This window comes from Amblyomma maculatum, unplaced genomic scaffold (assembly GCF_055883805.1).
Source record: "Amblyomma maculatum isolate TAMU_Amacu unplaced genomic scaffold, ASM5588380v1 scaffold_13, whole genome shotgun sequence".
Classification (NCBI taxonomy): Eukaryota; Metazoa; Arthropoda; class Arachnida; order Ixodida; family Ixodidae; genus Amblyomma; species Amblyomma maculatum.
Genome location: NW_028146738.1, coordinates 4,869,499 through 4,890,229, shown reverse-complemented (window position 1 = coordinate 4,890,229; position 20,731 = coordinate 4,869,499). Strand labels below are relative to the sequence as shown.

The 20,731-nt window shown below is 45.5% G+C and overlaps 1 protein-coding gene across 1 annotated transcript in view; it reads right to left on the bottom strand.

Moving 5' to 3' along the window:
• Positions 1–3,493: 3,493 nt before the first annotated feature.
• The window catches only part of Prx6a (Peroxiredoxin 6a), a 39,124-nt gene continuing 21,886 nt past the window's right edge, over positions 3,494–20,731 (bottom strand). The window contains exons 2-6 of the mRNA XM_084585917.1: positions 14,972–15,128; positions 14,162–14,305; positions 5,721–5,794; positions 5,342–5,414; positions 3,494–3,774 (exon numbers count right to left, since the gene is read on the bottom strand). Of these exons, the coding sequence (XP_084442043.1) occupies positions 3,649–3,774; positions 5,342–5,414; positions 5,721–5,794; positions 14,162–14,305; positions 14,972–15,128 (574 nt within the window). The 3' untranslated portion in view covers positions 3,494–3,648. The remainder of the gene's footprint in view (positions 3,775–5,341; positions 5,415–5,720; positions 5,795–14,161; positions 14,306–14,971; positions 15,129–20,731) is intronic.

The window sequence follows — 20,731 nt, the reverse complement described above, 5'->3', positions numbered from 1 at the left end:
AGCAATTTCTTGAGAAATATACGTACAAGAAAATAAGGGCATTGTGATTTTTTCCTTTAATACATCGGGCCTGCATTGCCGCCGTGGCCAAGGAAGAATTAGGCAGGTCAAAGTGCGGCGGCGGTAGGTTGTCGTTCACAGATATTGTTGTCATCCCTGTCGTTGCTGTCACGTAGTGGGCCATTTCTGAATCGGTGGCCGACTTTCTAAAGCTGTTTGCAATTAACTGTCCATACAGCGTACGACATACTGCGGACCGACCAAACACATTAGGCAGAGCAGCAGCAACAAAATCACCGCGCAGTGATGCAGAGTTACCATATGCGAACCGCTTCATGAATTAGCTTCTAGAGTATTGGCTTTATTCATACAGCTTCGAGGACTGTTAGCGATTAATGCCGAACAGAGAAATACACGTGGCTTTTAAAGAGACAGTTCCACGAGGAACTTCTTCTGGATAAGCGGTGGTGAAATCGGTGTAGCGTGTTGTTAACTAGCACCGTGGCGTACATCGGGGCCAGGCAGTCGGTGAAGCTATAGTCGTTGATACTTAGCCCTGGGTGAACGTAAAAAGTCCGCAAGCGTTTTCACTTCCCCCTCAAGAGCTCGCGCCACCAGTCTGCCGCTCCCTATGGAATGAAAAGGTAACGAGTAGCGTGTTGAAGCTGAATGACTGGTGAAAGCCGCGCACTACCTTTGTTATGTTAGCTGCAAAGCTAAAGCATGCAACAAACGGAACATGTTGAGCATCTGCTATAGAAAATAACTCGAGAAAATAATTTGGCTTTCACAGCCAGTGTCGCCTGTGTACTCTAGACGTGCTGCACATCTGCTGCCCTCAGTCTGTGTGCGTCTCTTGGCTAAAACCCAGTTGTTTCCCGGCGCTGTGCTAATAAATGATATTACAGCGTTGATTACTTAGCATCAAGCAAAATTAATGACACCGAATTTAAAGGTGCCTACGAGTTTCGCAAAATAAAACGGCGCAGGGTATTCTGCTGTTTATCTGGTCTGCCATATGGCGCTTTGTATATGCGCGCAGAAAACTAATAATGAGCACATCTCACACGAAAACGCGGCTTTCCTTAGGCAGAAATTGTTTAGTCGTAGGAGAACATAATGTGTATAGTAGTGAAGACATGTGGTGCCAGGAAGGACTAATGTCGGTCACCTGTTGATCGGAGCTGCAATGTGGAGGGAGGTGGCTTTTCGGCCCACGACCGGTAAAATCGACTCATGTGCGTCGGCACACGCCCCATAATTGGAATTCTATATTCCTGTCAAGGAAGGAAGATGAGGAGGAGAAAAGGCAGGGAGGTTAACTGGTAAAAGAAACCGGTTTGCTACCCTGCAAAACTGGTATCACAGTGCGACTCAGTCGAATAAAATATATCCCTGTTTGTCCCTTTAAGTCGGACATTTAGTCATGTCAAAAACGTGATGGGCGATCTGAATTCCGGGTGACCGTCTAGGTAATGTTATAGACACATTAACTGGTTTCATGTTATCAGGAGCAGACTGCACTACACCGAAGAATTGTTCAAGCTTATGTGTGCTGACTACATTTAATCGCAAGATTCGGAGCAAGGACGCGAGCAGAACTAGGAATCTTGCGATAGGCTTGCAACCTCCTTGCGGCGTACATGCATAGCCGGAGCAAAATATATCGGTTTCTTCAGGCAAAGGTTTTGTTAGCTTTAACCGAAACGCACTGCGCTGCCTGCCACACACCGTAAATTATCTCGGGCAATCACAAAAATATATGTAATATATATAACTCTATATCAAAAGTATATATAAATATACGATGAGCCCACTGAAACCATTTCAGGGGGGTCCAGGGTCATCTATGCTAATCTGCATTTTTTCTTTCAGAAAACTTAGTGAAGAGTAATTACCTTTTTTTCTTCAATTATTGCCTTGAGATAAAAAAGTGTCAAGTCAAAGTTGTAGATCGCATCGAAAAACAGCTGGCTACCCTGTTTTCCAACACGCTGCGTCTTACGCAACTCTATTTACAGGCCTTCAAAAAATGATTTAACTTGATAAGCTGTTATTTTAAATTTGAATCATACGCCAAGTGTGTATACCTAGATTTAACTGAGGAAAAAGCACAGCAGAGAAAAGCGGTTTCGTTTTCTGGGACGCGTCTCGGGGCTGCTGTCTTTTTTTGTTTTTTGACCAGGTATCGCTTTCGGGTGGTAAAAAATCACTCTACAAACACTCTGAAAACATATTTAGACGTTTTTCGAGCAGATCTACAATTTTTGCATTGAAACTTAATATCTCAAGGCAATAATTAAACATTGGTTAATAAGTGAGTTGTTTTTCGTTCTACTTTCTATTTAATTATGTTCTTCTCTAAAACGACTACAGCACTCGTTCGGTTCAACAACTAAAGGAGCCGACTGTTGGCTTCTTTCATTCGTGCATCGCAACGAGACCCTCATTTTCTGCTCAATTTTCTGTTTAATAGCTTTCGAGGTCACCGTTTCGGCAGCCTTGAAGCCACAGCTTCCGCCGTCCCAGTCGATCACGTTGCACGCGACGTCCGCCGCTATGGACGAGGGGGCTGGTGAGTACTCTAAAGGTTCGGCTATAGGCAACTGATACCCGAGAAAGTAGGTTGGACAGCCGCCGATGTAACTAAGTTGGTAAGAGCGCCGGACGAGATATTCGCGGGTCGTAGGCTCGGTTCCCGCGATCAGCGAGTTGTTTTTCTTCCAGTTTGTATTTATATCTCTCGAAAATCACTACATTGCTAATTCAGGTAAATAGAAAAAAAAATCCCCTACGCTTTCCATGGCCTCGCCGAATGTTGGGCTCGTTGCGATACACCAATAAAAGAAGCCGATCCCCTTCAGTTTTCTCCCCCCCCCCCCCCCCTATCGAACTGTTGAAGTTAACCCACTGTTCAGTTTTTCAATTCCTGGGGATTCATATTTGTACCTTATGAATATTGCCACCTGGCGTTATGTTCTTAGTGCGCCTGGAAGAAGACACTGTAGTAGACTCGCGCGCTTTGTTTGGAACTCTGCCTGCTCCTACTGCTTAGCTTTGTCCTTCAAGTTTTGCCCTGTTGTCCTCGCCAATATATATACCGGATGTCCCAGCTAACTTGGAGCAAGGTTTTAAAAAATATGGGCAGCCCTAGCACAGTGAAAAAAATTCAAATATTTTATTGATTGGTTGAGAGAAAAGGTGTAAATGCAGAAGTTTTAGATATTCTCGAAAAACTGCTAGCTACGTTCTTTCCGTGACACCAAGACTTACGCCGCCTCATATCGGCCTTCAAACAAGACCTTTGATAAACAGGGCAACGTTTGCGCGGCGAAATACCGCATCTTAATGCGGAAATCTCGCGTGCATCCTCCGCACGAGGTAAAATTAAACGCTATATAAGCCTTTTCAGCCATTACAACGAACTTTGACTGGTGGAGGACAGGCATGTGGTTTCGGCAGCATGCTTCTCTCCCACACACACAACGCCTCATTTATTGAAAATGTTTTTTATTGATCGAAGGCATGCAAAATATTGAACCATACCCCGTTCGCTAAGCCATAAAAGAGGGGCATTATGAATGCCTGCAGGTCTGGCGGCTCAATGTACGGAAGCGCAAGGATTATGGAAGCGTCGTACGAAGCCGCTCAGTCCATGGTGGTGCGGAGGTACTTCTTTCCAGATGGCACCGGGTACTCCTTAATGCCCGTCGGGAAGAGCTTGGGGATCTCCTCGTCAGTGACGGTCGGGAGGACCATGCAGGGAGTTCCCTTCTGCAAGATGGCATCACCAGAACGCCAGAGTCACGCGTCAGCAAGTGGTTTGGTTTACGGGGGTTTAATGTCGTAAAGCAACTCAGGCTATGAGAGACGCCGTGGTGGAGGACTCCGGAAATTAAAACCATCTGAGGTTCTTTAACGCGCACTGACATAGCACAGCATACAGGCGCTTTGCTTTTCGCCTCCATCGCAGCATACAGGACGTCGATATGTGGAAATAAGAGCGTAACGAACAAAAAGCAAAATGCGAGAGTTTGTTGGCACTGAAGGCCTGGGTTCAACGTGTCTCCAGTACGGCACTGCTAGAGCAAGGAATAGCATCAGCTGCCATAACAACGTTCCAGTTAAACGAAAAAGAAGCTGTCGCCGTACTTCATGCTTGCGCGTTAGTTCAGCCGCGATATAATGACAGACAAAGCGTCGAACAGCTTTGCTGAAGCGCTAGAGCTGGACGTGACAGACAGTGCACGGTACACAATTTATCACCCGATAATCCTACACAAGGAAATTTTGCCGGGCTTTATGATCACTACCAACTAGGACACGCTGAAAACCCTATTTGCATATTCGGGGTGAAAGGAAAAAGAAGAGACAGCTCGTGTACTTAGTTCAAGCGAAACACCCTGCTTAGACCTCTGAACGCCTTCCTGAAATGCACAGCATTTCCTGAAAACCCCGACAAAGTAAGGGTCACAGCGGAAGTTCAAACATAAGGAGTAGGTTTCCTCCCGCTTACATACGTTAAGTAGACGTTTCACTCGCTTTCAATGACGGGACAACGTTGGCACGCGGTGCAGTCTAAGATGACTATTGCAATCCAGGCGACTAGGGATCGTTGCTGTTGGCGTCACTCAGTGATTATTATTCCCTTTTTTTGTGTGTGGGAAGAATATTGAACAAAATAACCGCCTCGCTTCGTCCCCCTGATTGTCCGTTCACTTCTGCCGTAATGCAATAATATCTGCGCTCGTTGTTTTGTTTTTTTTTTTTTTTTTTTTTGAGGTAGAACGCCACTTTCAAGGCCTAGCTTCAAATGCCGCTCAAACCACGCTTCGCATCTTCGAGGCGACTGCCACCTTTGTGCGTCGTTTGCGTAGCAGCGCTACTGCGGGCAATGTCACAAGCGATTATAGAGGACAGGACGGAAATGCGGCAGCAAGGAACTTCCGACTACATCGAACTTGAGCCACATTAGAGAAAAGGATACTGGCGCAAGAAAGGGCCGGAGAACAAAGGGGCACAAGTCTGACGGTGAAGAACTGAGACTTCGTTTTTCATACAGTTGGAGAAAGCAAGCATTGGCATGATGCTCAAGACGCGCAGTTTAGTCCTATACTTTTAGCCGTAGAAACCATGTTAGAACCTCTGGTAAGGTAGAATTAGAGGGATTCACATATGTAGTAAAATAAATATAAATGTAAACATACACAATCGCAGACTAGGCGAATATTACGCGTTTGAGAGTCACGACGTTGCCAGCACATCTAATTAGCGTTTACGCTATTATATTGAGAGTTCTGCCCATTGCAGATTTCCATGCCTCTCCGAAAGAGACACCCACCTTCCATCCAGCTGGGGTTGCCACCTTCCTGGTCTCAGTCACCAACAGCGAATCAGTTGCACGGAGAACCTCACTGAGAAGGGGGAAAAAAAAGGAGCACATTGTAATTGAGAAAACCATCTGTCGGAAGATACTTTTTTTATGGTTCCACATTAACTGACACATTTAAAGCTTGGCAAGTAACTTTTCAAACTATCAAACATTTGCACCAAATGAATTAGACAAAATCTTGGTCAGTGTTTATTGAGAACATGATATTCAATGAATCTGATTTTGCACCAATATTTAAAGCAAAAATAACAGTGTACCAGAAACATTGTCTCAAGAATGCACACACTGCTAAAAATAACCAGCACTGTCTACATCAAGAACTACTTACTCGAAGTTCCTTCCAGTAGTAGCTGGGTAGAGCATAGAGAGCTTCATCTTCTTATCAGGGCCAATAATAAAGACCTGCGAATGTAATTTAAGGTTCATTTACCATTTGCATGCCAGAGAAAAGCAACAACGCTGTTGAAGAAAGAGCCCGACCATAAAGGCAAAGTCTGAATTTTGCCTATGCCTGCTGCTGTTTGTATATATATACAGCATAATAGCCTTTGAATAGGTTTGGTTTGGTTTGTGAGGTTTAACATCCCAAAGACACTCAGGCTATGAGAGACGCCGTAGTGGAGGACTCCGGAAATAACAGCTATTGAATTTTGGGACTACAAAGAAGCAGTGTGCCCATGTAGGCGGTTACAATTAAAACAAGTTTGTGGTGCAGCATGCATATGCAGTGCCATCAGCACACTTTAAAAGTATCTTGTTAGCTTGAAATCTTCCTTTCTCGGCCGATCCCAAGAGTTAAAAGTGGTTGATATTCACATTGCCCATTACCACTGCCCACCATGTTTCCATGAAAAACAAAATAGGCCACGATCAATTGAAAGCGCTCATTTATCATCATCCGTGCACATTCGAGTGTGTAGAAAGTGATAATCACGCGCAGCTGATAACCTCTGAGCACACGCAGCAGGAGCTAATGTGCTCAATTATGGCAGTAAATAATTTGACAGTTATTTGACCGTAGCTTGTAATTTTTGAAAGCATGCATCTCGGTAGCTTTGCATTCCTTGTCAATTATTAAGCACTAATTGTCCCGGCAGTGAAAGGGTGAAATGAAGTCCGTGGAAAATATTGAACTGCTTGAAAACATTGAGCCCCAACATGCAAGAACCCCTGCCGCCTATGATTCAGACCAGAATTGGACTGCCCACCGAACAAAAATGCTCATTAAGCAGATCCTTTAATCTGCACATTTGATGACTGCTTTTCAATAGGTCCCTTCAGTAGAGATGGGCTGGATAACTGCGAATGTGTATGGAAGTGTTCTTATTGGGAAATTTCTACACAGCACTTCGAATGCGGCATGTGCCTGCCGTGCCACGAAGTTTCTGCATAGTACAAGCATCACTGCAAAGAGGTGTAGGCAGTGATTGGATACACGGTGTTTTTTTTTTTTAACTGTTTACAAATCGTTTTTTTAAACACTGCAAGGGATACATCGGTGCGGTCTGTGCGGGTAAACTGTGCAGCAAAACTCACATTATCTGCGTAATAAAGCCCTAAACGAATTATTAACTAGAATTAACTAACCAACCTTTTTACTTTTATTTCATTATGAAATGGAAGGCCGTCAACATAAAAGCGGAGCCAGGTTTTTAATTTTTGTTATCGGCAATGCAGTGTGAAATATCTACCGTCAAAAACGACCAATTTTTAGCGCGTAAAGTTGGCTTCCCGCAATGCCCCTTCTCAATATGGCATTGCTCGCATTTCTAATACAGCAAATACAGAAGCTGTCTGCCTGCTTTATGCCACAGAAACAGTCAACATTTCCGGGTAATACTACGTCTGACAATGTCATTTTAAGATATGCATTGCGGGAAGCCAAGAACTAAAAAACCGTGAAATATTCCGAAATGCATTGCCCATAAAGAAAAAAAAAATACTTAAATATTTTGATTAATAGCTTCATCACTGGGATCATGACGCACATGTCTGCCTAAGGGTACAATAAACCTTTACTGTGCGCATCGACGTATCTTTCGCAGGTTTCAAAATAACTATCTGCAAACAGTTAAAAAAAAAAACGATATACGTCTATGGATATTTGTCAAACTTGCAAAGTGAGGTAGAACAATCACAATGTCCAGTAGACATTGCATATGCTTGTATTACCATAGGGTGTTAGATGACATGTAAATTCAACAAACTTTTCTTATCGAAGGTCACAAAAATCAGAAAGTCAGCCCGGCAGGTGTAGCACCTATTTATGGGCATCAAGTTAATAATAGAGGCTTGGAGATTTTGTGTATAGGGTCAATGGGTGATGTACCCTGGTTGTTATGGGGTAGCTAAAATTGGCCTTATTAGTGAACAGTGATGGAAGGACATTTACGCTGATATCCCAGCCTTAAAGGTATTTTTTAAACAAAATATAGATAAGCCATTCCATGCCAAACGTTAAAGCCCCAAAACCGACCAACGCGAATTTTGAAAAAAACAAAAAAAAAAAAAAAACGTGCTACCGATTGTGCTTCCGTTCTGAGAATCCAAGAAATTTAATTATGAAACAAGGTGTGACTACGTATATTTTTTGCATTGTTCTTCCATGACAGTTCATGAATGAAAAAGTCTAGGAACTTTAGCATTTTCTTGGGTCACTGAAATAAAAAAAAAAATCGCGTATTAGGAATACATTGACCTCGTTAAAGTGTAAGCCGACAGAATTTCTCTGAGAAGTTTGTCATTAATTTTGACAATAACATGAGCGTACTGAACAAAGCCGCATTTGACGCAGTTTGTTCTAAACTTTGAAAAAATTTACCCTTTCTTGATATTCAGGTCTGTGCTGGGAATCTGGGTCATCAAGATAAAACACTCAAGATAGCTAGTTATGCAGATTAACGTCATAGTTTTTAATCTAGAAAGCTTTCTTTACTGCTAGTGAATTTGTTTTCAACAGAAGAATTTTTTTAGAAGTGCATAACCAGCGATAGCTCCAAGCACTGGCAAACTGACATCACTGCAGAACCGGTAGTACCTGATATATTATGGTTCGCATATTCAGTTCGGAGACAATTTGTGCAAATGAAGAGTTGACAGTGAAAGAAAAATGAAGAGCTTTGGTAAACTTAATTTGTCTGAGGCTGATTCAAGCTTTGAAAAGTTGAATATACAGGGTTGTCCCAGCGATCTGCGAAGTTGCAGAGCACTTTCAGAAACCCATATTCATTTCATTTGAGACAAAGAAAGCATCCCGTGCATCTTTTTTCCATGTTCCAGCGAAAACCCGTGCAATACAAGAACTATCATGTGACTAGAGCATTCGCGTGTCGCGATTATGGCGCTCTCAGTCGCTGTTTGAGCTAAATTAGCCGCGGCAATGGCTCGACAGCCCATTTCCAGCGGCAATCTGAAATGTTGGCGATGGCTGCAAGGAACTCGCCGCATTCGCTGCAACTTGCAGTGTCACATGCGTCTACTGGCTGACGCGGGCGAAATAACCAGCTTAGACCAGTCGGCCTGCCGCTACAACGGGGCCGAAGCCGATTTCGTCCACGCAACCACGATTGACAGTGCTGGCGTGCTGCTCGGCACGATCGTAGCGCGCAAATGAGCTCCATGTATTGCTGCATGCGATTGATTTCCCTGGCCTACCTCAAATGTTTTATTTCTTAACCCTTCGCTAAAGTTTCCTGGACCACCCTGCATGTTGAAGAAGAAATGGAAAGCGATGCCGACAAGCGTAATAATAAATTGGGTTTGTAGGGGATTTTCTCTTTTTGTAAGGGGTACCGTAAACCCTTTGATGCACGACATTATGTCTGCTGTAAATAGGAGGCAAATTGTTCTGTCTCCACGTCAGACAGAATAGAGAAGAGCTCTCCACTCACACAACCGAAAAGCGCTTACACCGATGCTGTCTGAGCTGGCTTGACTAAGCGGCCCAAACACTAAAAATGAGATGTGGCGCACTGACTAAAATGCGTCGCTGGATATGTATTTTCATGGATGTGAAGCGGCACAGCCACACGCGCAACAAAGGCGCAACTGAATATACGAACCGTAATATCAGGCGGTGACACGTATGCGCGTTCTGTAGTGAAGCTCCTGTTTGGCACGACTTGGCGCTGCCGCTGGTTATGGACTTAATTTATCCCGACAAACAAAATTTACTCGCACAAAGCTAGGTCGCTGATGTGCATAATTAGCTATATTCGATGTTTTCGTTTCCACGGCCGTTATTACTAACACATACCTGAATATTGTGGGGTTCTAATAGGGGGATAAATACGTTTTCCCCGCTTAGTAGCGGCTGACAGTCAAAACCCCTGTCCCCACCCAGTGATCGCATGCGTTACCGAGCGCACGCCGACCACTGTGGGCCGTGCTCTTGGGAACAAAGGAACAACACGTGCTGACAACAAACAGGCATTTATTGCTGCACGCTGGCGCCACGTTTTCGATAGATAATGTTAACCACCAATGTTGGCACCATTGCGCGATAACGAGAGTACCTACCGCGGAGAAAAAGCCGACCTTAAAGGGGACGATGGGAGATCGGTCCCCACAATACCAAGAAAAAGTCACTTTTCTTCAAATTTTGGAACAAACTGCATCAAGACGGCTCTGTTCAAATTTGTATATTTATTTTAAACCTGAACTACAGCAGCAACGAAAATCACAAAAATATTGTTTCGGCTTAAATTTTGTTGAGGTTAATGTAAAGAAAAATTCTCAAAATACCCCACTTTTTGCATTTTCAGTGAACCAATAACATAGCGAAAAATTCTTTTGTTCCAGTCATGGAATGACAAAATACCAATACAAGTGAAATATTTAAATTGATATCGGTTTCTCATGGCCTGAGTCGCTTTGGGACGTTAAACCTCACAAACAAAACAATATCTGTCATCGTATCTTGTTTCACAAGCACTTTTTTTTTTTCGGAAGTGGTGGTTGACTTTGGAGCTGGGACATTTAGCATGAAATGACCCAGATGTAACAGAACATGCAGCCTTGAACGTAACACAATTCTGCAGGGTGTTTCTGCAAAGGAAGTAGGATTTAAAAATGGGTTGCCCAAGCTATAAGGGCATATATTCTTCAACATCGTGTCATTCCTAGTGGTGGACATTAGAAACACCTATAGTTGTTTGAATTAACGAGCTTTTTAACCAAAACTGAACAATTAGCTTTCAAACAAGTAACAGTAGGGCATATATTTAAATATATGTAGCTCCGCTCTTAGTCCTAATATCATTATCAACATATTTATCAGAGTATGGTTGTCGCGCCAAACCAGCTCAACAGAGCTCAAAAGCGCAAACAGCCAGGCCTATACGCACAAGTCATCCTGCGACAAGCATATCGCGTGGTCTTCCCGCTCGCAATTCCACAGCTGGAACTGAGCAAAGCAGTGGCGGAGCTTACCACGACAAAGTCACGATACATGCATATGCTGTAATGCCATGCTAACTCAGGTATAAAATTGAAATCAAATTGTATCGAATTGATACATTCACTGCAAATTTCTCTAGAAGCGCCCCGAGGGCTGAGGAAAATTCGCTGCCCGTCGTACTTCCAGCGCCTTTCTAAAGGATCAGCTTTCGAGGCAGCAACGCGCGGACGGGAGCCCAGCCGCAATGGGAGCGACACGCCTGCCAGAAGCGTCGAGTGTCCCGCGAGCCACAAGGATACACGACATCACGCACGTACGCTGGCAACGTCAACTGTGGGAGCTGTGCTTTGGTTTTGGCGAAGCTAGTGTTCAAGGTTTGAACGGACATCCGTCGAGGCGATCCTCCGAGCGGACTTAAGTATCTGGTCGCTCTTTTGTCAGTTGTGACTCCCGCTTCAGAGAAACAAACGGTGTACTCCAAAGGAAACAACCAGGATGTGCGCATCGAGGCTCCCAGACGCTGGTGAGCACAAGGTACGTTCGCGCGGTCGAACAGATAGCGCCTCAACCGCGATAAATACCTGCCCATCGTATAAGCATCAGCGGATAAACTTACTTTCACTCATTGGGCGTAAAGCACTAAGGCCCACCGTGTAGCGAGATATGCTAAGCAGGCGGCGTAGACGAATAAAGAACGAGATGTTAGACGGGTGAAAGAGCGAAGGTAGTGCTACCAAACAATTAGAAGGCTAGAAAATTAGCGGCAGCTTCAGAATCTGCCTCGACGTCATTTGCTGGTGAGAGCGAACATGCGGACAGCGTCTCGGCGGCGGCCAACCACGCAATCCGTCCAGCCCAGAGTTCCTGCGCTGCTACTTTGTTCCATCGGGACTTCACGAAAAACCTATTTTTTTGTGTGTGTGTGAGTGCAGCGTGTGCGACATACCGGAAAATCGTGTCCAATTCTTCTTTAACAGAGCTTTCACTCGTACACTAGGTTCAACAACAGCTAACCTCTGCCATGTACAACTGGTCATTTTTGAACACCGACCATCATTTGTTTGGCTGCAGGGAGGAAATATTGCATAGGTTTGAATGGGTTACCAAGCGCTTGGCAACACTACCGACTGCTTGGCCGAGTTTCAAACAATTTCAAACAACTTTCGTTGGTCATTGCAAACTCTTATTCACTCATGGAACGGCATGCGAAGAGCTTATAGGCGAGCGTGCGGTAGCTTTCCATGCAGTTGTCGTCCCTCCGTCCACCTGTTCGCCCACGCCACCTAAACTGACGACCCGGGAAGTTCAGACACCAACCCTGCTGCAGCATGGGGCCGCCGCCGTACGCTACTCTTAAAGGATCTGGCGTGGTGTCGCGCGTGACAGTCGCAGATTTCTTTTTTTATTTTGTCGAGCATTTACACCACCTTCCCATCTTGTGATTTTGCGTATCACTCACTAGCACAACGCCTCTAACAATGGTCTGTGTTTTAGGTCCATCCCTCAAGACTGGCATTAGGAATCAGACATGCAATCAACTTCTTATTTGAGCATTTAAATGACGCTGGGCATCTAGGCAATCTAGTTACTGTTTGCGTGCTACCTTCATGTCTTCTTCAGGCAGTGAACTTTATCAGTCCATAACTGATAAGGTCATTTCATGTTATGACAGTCGCCGATGCCCTTTAGTGCACGTTTAATGGCCGCATTTTTACCTTCGACCCTCCTTGCTTTCCTTAATTTTCCGCCCGGCTCTCTTTCCATCTTCCTCCCCCCAATTATCTTTCTCACCCAAAGCACCATGTCGGCGGTTTTTAAACGCCGGCTGGACTTTTTTTTCCTTAAAAGGTAGTTTTTATCACCCCCCTTCCCCCCCCCCCCCCCCCTACACACACACACATACACAAAAGGTTCACTTCTGTCCATGAAGTAACACGAGACCGCCGTATTATGAGGTTGTGTACTCGCTTCCCACGAGGAATTCCTGGGTTCGAATCTGCTCCGATTGAGATTTTTTCTCAGGACGGCTGTTGTGAAGCACAAGACCCTGCGCGAAGCGGCAGCTCACATGGCATCAGGCATCCACGTGGGGCCGACGCTACGGGAGGCTGCCCTTGAAACTACGCTCTTCCCAAGGTGCGGCGCCGGAGGAATGACGCATGCGTCCCGGCCCAGTAGTGAGGTCGGTTTAAAGTTGAAGACGGGCCGCCAACCCGATCCTCGCTTTCGCAGTGTCAGAAACCAGGCATACTCGTGGGAAGCTGGTGACGTATTCGTCACCTACATGTAATAATTTAGGCGGGTCTTTATGGTGCTGTGTGAAAACAATGCGCATTGGTGATCTTTTGGCCAGTACTCATGGACAATGGATTCCCTACCTAGGCGGCGATTAAAAACCGGGGTACTACCACTGCTGGGGAGGCTTTTCTCTAAAATCTCTACCAACACGCAATCATGCAAATAAATTTGCACTGCTCCTATTCCAAAGAGCTCCTCGCTTCCGTGGTTCCTCGACGCCTCGCATCGCTGGCCTTCGCTACCTTCGGCTTCGGCCCTGCCGGCGTCGCCACACCTATCGCTGAAATCGCTCACCGCAACCAATAAATTCTAGCGCATTAGATGTTGGCATGCGGCCACAATTTACCCTTATGTGGCTGCTTTCATTTACTTACACCGACGAGGCTGACCGCTAAAAAAGTTGCCATGCAAGTACCGCTGTAGAAGTGAACTGCACGCACGCTTGTGCTTGATCGATTGACGGAATAGGTCAAAATTTTAACTTCCACAAGAGTTACTGTCCGTCTCAGAATACCCAGCTGCTCATATATGGTTTTTCAAATGAAAGTAGAAATGCGGCGGCGCCCTCGCGAAGTCTCAGTCCTTTTCTCGGTTCGATTTTACCGATGTGCTCCTAACACCGGCAGTTCCCATTGCGCGTCGTGAAGTGGTTGAAACCTCGCTGCAAGCGCTAACGCGGGATCTAGCTTTCTACGAGGACGTTCGATATCATCGGCAAAAATATACCCTTGATATGCTCATAATCGAAGTTACTACAAAGGGAATAAGAAGAAAAGAAAACGCCTCAGCCGGTATGAGAAAGGTCTGTAGACCCTAAAAAAGTTACTAACACTAGTGTATGGTTGACAATAACCTGGAAATAGATTAAGAAATGCGTCCGCAAATTCTCACACGACACTGATGACTGGTCAGGAAATAAAGATTAATGTCTGCGTTATATCACAAATATCCATGCAAAGGAAGGGAGCTCGTTATACGTAAACGGCAACTGCGGCTTCGGGAATGCACTGAAACTTGATTGAACCCTATCAGACAGCGAAGAGAAGGCACAAGTTCCGAGCGCGAACACTCACAGCGCGGCAGGTGAGCGGCAGGCCTTCCTTGTCCTTCTCAACGGGGTCCAGCATGCCCAGCTGCACGGCGATCTCTCGCTTCTCGTCGGCGATGATGGGATACGGGAAGGGCCCGTCGGGCAGCTCTCCAAATGCTTCGATGTCCTGCGAGGAAGACACGCGCCCGTGGAATAATAGCCAGACGTGTGCGACACTGAAAAAACTCGATATAATTAAGAGCGTCGGAAGAGTGGGGGAAGAATACTTTACAGCTTGCGTGCAATCTGCGTCAGACTTTACGAATATGAGCTTCGACAAACGCAAAGCGTTCAAAGGAGTACAAGCAAAGGAAGAACCGAGATGAGCACACTGGACCACTACGATCGCAGATTAAGTTAACGGTGTCAAAAATGCAAGGTTTGCCAAGAAAAAAAAAAGAATAACGTGAGTGAAAAAATAAAGAAGCAAGAAAACGAAAACCCAATATATACAGCTGGGCACAATACGCAAGGAATAATTCGGCAACCAACAGTTGTTTTTTGAAGCAAGCCGGGCTTTGAGCATGTTTAGCCTCAAATAATTTTAGAGCCCAGTTGTTTGCTTAAGTGAGTGAGCTCACGGAGTGAAGAGGGAGAGTGTGCCTATACTTTCACGAGGCTTGAAAGCTGCACGTGCCATGCGAAGTGTAGTCTTGAACCAAAACCTCTGGGCTCTAAATGTTTGAGAAAGGGTGATGCACCCGTTCGTTTGCGGAATGAACTTGCTGTTTAACAAATTCTGACCTATTACAGATTAAACAGTTAAAGGTATGGTCACAAAAAGCGGTCATACCTTAATCCATCCGTGGTGGCTTTCGACGCTGTCACAAGAGAGGGCGATGAGCTTGACTCCCTTCTCCTCGAAGACGTGCGCCAGCTGGGCGGCTCTGGCCAGCTCGGTAGTGCACACCGGAGTGTAGTCGGCAGGGTGCGAGAACAAGATGGCCCAGCTGCAGTCAAGAAGAAAAGAAGGGAAGGACGCAGCGTTACTCGTATTTACCTATCAAAGTCCTGTGCCTAAACAGGTGGAATCTATCGCGGCTGCGTGCGGTTTCCTAAATTGCATCCAAATCTCTGCATACACGAATTGGCTCTGCATTTAATCCAAATCGAAATTATGACCATAGCAAACTAGGAAAGAAAAACGTCCTTTTAGCTCACGTTTGCAAGCTGTGCAAACAAAATTGGTGCGTACTGAGCAGCAAGTGCGTGATCGATCAAGACACTGGAAACAGTAGCCGCGTCAAAACTTGAGCGGTTCTTTACTTCCCTACGAACCACAGGGGAGCTACTTTGTCATCGCTCAGGTGGGTGGCAAATGTGAGAGGCGCCAAGCACACATATCAGTCAGGCAGGCGAAAGTAGCAGGCTGTTGCCTTTTCGCCGATCTGCCGGTAGCAAGGGCGCATTAACAAGGAGTTCGGTGGGTTTTCACGGGATAAAGAAACGCCTTGGACTGTGAGCCATGCCGCTGGGAAAGGACCCGCGATAGCGCAAAGACCCTGTTTTCCAGAAACGCCAGCGTCGGCGCTGCGAGGGAAAAGGAATGACTAACATGTCTCTGAAAAGTGGTAATGGGCAGATTATATGGCTGGGAACAGATTATACGGCGAGTTGTGTGACGTCACCCCCACAACGTAACGTTGGTCATGCAATCAGGAGTTGACTTGGGCCGCTCACTTGAGGTGGGTGAATCTCGAGTCGGCCACGCTACCCATATGTGACACGTAGACATGTTCGCAGGGCTGGAATAAAGCGCGGCTTTACATCTACATCCTGTGGACCTTCACGTGACGTGATGGGTGCCGACTGTATGATAATGAATAAAGGAAAGATATTGGAGGCGCAAATTAAGGTATCAGTCATTAAAGCGAGTAGTAAAGCATATCTGCGTAAACAAGAATCCTCAAGGGAAGGGATTTAATGTGCACGGGCATCATTACAACAAGGGTGATTTTGGATTTCCCCCTCCAGATTGATTTATAGGAAGGGAAAGGCGCAGTAACTGTTTCATTGTTTTCGTGGACACCTCAACCGCGCCGTCCCAGTCAAAAAAAGTCAATGGGTCCAATTGGGAATTTCCCAATTGAAATGAATGGGTCAAAAACCAATTGTGTTTTCGCCACCCATTGGGCCTGACCATTTGATATGAATTGGTGCTCCCAATTGAAAATAATAGGTCACCCATGAAGACCAAATGGTTCATCAATTGAACTCAAATGGCATACCCATTGAGCCCAAATGGTTTGAACTCACATAGCTGAAAAAAAAAAAAGAATGGAAATGCAATATCAATGTTTTGTGTCCAGAAGTTATAGGGGAGCCGACTTCTATACAAGTGGAATGAAATTACAATTTTTTACAGAAATCATATATGAGACAAGCAAGCATTACACACATGGAACTAATACAGATTCAATGTATATATCCACAGGTTGCAGACTTATATACTCCATTCTTTGAACAGTGCTGCTGGGACCAGTGACACATTTTTGTTATTCAGAGTTAACTTATTTAATTATGCCTGCACTTAGAGTGAACATGATATAATCAATTAATAAGATTAAGCGGCATATACTTTTTATAAGAACTTAAATTTTTCACTGTTGTCTTTTAATAGAGGTATGTATATCTGTGCACATCTCAGTCAAGGATATCACTGACTTGACTTTCCCAATTGGGAATGTTTGCTTAGGACCAATTAGAACCAATGGGAAGCCCAATTCGTTTCAAATGGGCATCCCAATTGGGAGCGAAGGAATCCCAATTGGGATTGAAGTAACCCATTGGGCTTCCCAATGGGTTTATTCAATCCCAATTGGGACCCCCAAATGGTTTCTTCATTCCCAATTGGGAGTCATGAAACCAACTGGACGTCCCAATTGGGAGTGAGGAAACCAACCGGGCTTCCCAATTGGGAGTGGAGAAACCATTTGGGTTGGACAGTACCCATTGGACAAACCATTTGGGATTGGCAGAACCAATTCAATCTGACTGGTCTTCCCAATTGGACCCATTGATATTTTTTGACTGGGGTAAGGGAAGGGAGGAAGGTGGGAGTGAAAGTGTAAAGAGAAAGAGGAGCCGTAGTGGAGGGCTACGGAGTAATTTTAACCACCTGGGCCCCCTCCAGAGAAATTCAATTCAGCGGCGCGAAAATTTGTGACCGGGTGTATTTGAGAATTGCAGCTGAAACTAGGAGTAGACTCGCTACATTACGAATAAAGCATCTTCAGAAACGCTGTCACAACAGATGCATGGTATATCAGGTTAAGAAATCGATGAGTAATCACAAAATTGTGTAATTCGTAGTATCAGAAAAGCGCGTTTCTCGAACATAGTCCGATGCGAACATAATCATCCCCAAGCCATCAGGTAATGTGAAATACGAGGAGCGCAATTTTACACTCAAGTTTATAATTAATAATAGCTTGTATTGAAACAACCTGTACCAGCGCTCATTTCAAATCCACTAGGCATATGCAATTGTTGCATGCGAAAATCACCGCATATTAATGGTGCGCAACCACGCGTTTTCAACAGCAACAATAGTACTTATGATGACAAAGTCCGGTATATGTTAGCCATTTCCGGCATTTCCTTCAATAGAAACCGTGAGAACCGTCTGTATAAGAGTTTATCTCTGCCAAAAGAAGGGCCGGAATGCAACCCCTCAGCGTGAAGGTCGGCAAGCCAATTAACCACGACTGTGCGGGTGGGGCGCCAGCAGACAGCGGCATGGCTTCTGTTGAGACCTCTGCTGTTGGCCCATTATGGACGGTTTCCCAGGTACGAACAAAGGAGGAACAGGAACGACACGACTCTGCGAGCAATGAAAGCCTCCACACAACTGACACACAGGTACGGAAGCACGACAGTGGTATATCTGTGAAAGCTTCCATGTTGTCGAATTTGCTAAAGTTTTTTTTTTTTTTTTCCGAGAGAGGGAAAGCACGATAAAAAAGTGCGCCAGTGTAGCCTTGGAACACAAGCGACAATGGCTACATAGTGGGCAAGAACGGACCAGCGCCGTGAGCCCCTGAATTTGCCACCAACAAGGCATTCTTTTTTTTCTGGCTTTTCCCTAAGGAAGCTAAGAAACTTTCGTCAGTTCGTTCTCTAATTGAATAAATATTTATATTGCCACATATAAACAAAACAATACAACTAGCTCCTTGATTCTTTGAGCATCGATATTCTTTCGGCATCTCTTACAACGTAAGCGATCTACAGAGAAGCTGCCTGCCACATACTGCTCACGGCCACAAGTTTTCTCGCCACAACGTCTGGCTCACAGAACATCTTTAGCGCCATTCTACACCCCCCTCAGGCCTATAGCCGTGGAGTGGAGAAGCCGAGAGCTAACAATACATACTGAAAGCAAGTATGGTGTAGAACAGAAATGAAGTTCCGCGGGAGAGAAATGTAGAATTATCATTGAAAGCAAAAAAAAAAAAAAAAAAAAAATCCTACTTCTATGGGCCGTTTACCTCCTTAATCTCCTGTTTCCACTTCTGAACACGTTAGTTTCAGACTTCAGAACTAACGCCCGTGCAAAACGCCCCGGCGAAAAGCAGCCCATGGACGAATCAAAACGATTTCATTGTCGCATGCAGCGTCTTCCTGCAAATCCAGCTAATAGATTTGAGTGCAGCAGCCAGACGTCCGCTTGTGCGACCGGCTCCGACACAAAACAATGCCCACGACTTTGTTACGAAGGCTGGGCCAGAGACAAGCTGCTTTGCGCTGGAGAAAGGGAAAATGGGGGAAAGTGGCGATGCGTCCTCCCGGCGTTGTGCGCTCGTGGTGCTCTGAAGCGTAGAGAGGAAGAGGATGTCGTTTGGCCGTCAATAAACACCAGCGGCGGCCGCCCAGCGGTCGCAGTGAGCGACGGACAAAGACGCATCAAGTGGCTGGCACGCCCCGCGTGCTCCGTAATTGACGTAGCCTTGGCCGCAACCGACTGAGTGACGGTAGCCCGCCTGCTACAAGCTAGACAGCAGCCGTCGGAAGCCCTCTTCGCCCGCTGCGTCAATGCGGAGCGCGCAGACGATAGCAGAGGCGCGCAACGCCGCCTATTAACACCGATAGATGAGAGCAGCAATAACAAAAAAAAAAAAAATAAAAAAAAACCCTGGGATGAACGTGGTCGCAGTAGTAGCGATCAGGACTGAAAACTCCGGGATTGCATCCGCTAGTTATCAGCAACGTTACGCTTGCGCTTCAGGATCACGTGACAACGTGCGCCGGAGAGTTATCTACGAAATTGCACCGTCTGTTATGACACCAGAGTAGACAGACGCAGTAACGGCCACGCGTGAATGAGGAGTGGATGCTAGGAAATGTGGCATATAATTATGCGATCTCGATAAATGAAAATGAGCGTCGTATATCATTGAACGGTTGCGGAGGCCTACGAAAATAAGCGCGTTTTTAGAGTGTTAGGACCGCCTGTTCTAACACTGTCGGCACGATGCCCATTAGCGGCAAGGGTTTCCTCTATTCTACGGGAGACGACACACGGACTGGAACCTGAATGTCTGATTCAGGAAACAATGAGGGGGTGAGTAAATACTATCGATCAGTGGCAGCTCAGCACGATGTGAACAAACATGCAGCTCTCGTTAGTGGAAATCACCAAGTGAAAACAGAATGAGCTTTCCTACACGCCACCTCTTCAGCGATTTGCAGGAACGCTTTTTTATTTCATCCCCACATCTAAGAGCACTAACCAGCGGACTGGAGCCCCGTTGCAAAAGGGAACAATGAAGCACAGGCAAGCGCAATTGACACAGAAAAGGAAGAAAGACATGAAATTGCTGGAGGTCGTGAGAATGACACTGACCATCGCCACTGCTGTTTAGTCTGAAAAGCTGCGCCTGATTGGAGACGTAGAGCGTTTACAACCACAAACAATGCGTTGAACCAATCTTTAGGGGAATCCCTCAAGGTCAAGTAGTTTCGAGAACACTAGAACTTCATTCCTATATAGCACAGGCGATAATCAAGCAGGAAATGAAATATGTCTTGAACTTTTTTGAAAGGATTAAAGGCCTCTTTATCTTGCAGCGATGTAATTCTTAACTTCAGCCTCCTCGAACAGGCTAGCGATTGATTCCCACTTATAATTGAGCGTTCTGTGCAGATTTGTGTTTTTTTTTTTCAGAGCTCGGACTGGGACCCTGTTCTTAAGGTGCAGCCGTAGTACCTTCCTTTGCGACATATTTGCCGATTTCACCAGACCACGTACCGCGGGCCGATTCATGTATCGCATGAGCGCAAACGTGGGAGATGGCAAAGTGAGCGAGGTCAAAGGCATGCCCACAATTCCTGCTGCTGCAGTGAGCGTCGGCTGCTCTGCTGTTCCGCATCGGCACCCCAAGAAGCTGCCTCAGCTTCTTTTTATCCGTCGCATATATTGCAGATAACATCTCTAACGAGATTTGCGATGAAGTAATAATCGGAATCGTTCCTTTGGAAATAATTTTTTGTCGAGGACGTTAAATATCAGCTTATTAACTGAGGTCAAAGGAACGTCCTCGGGACACTATAT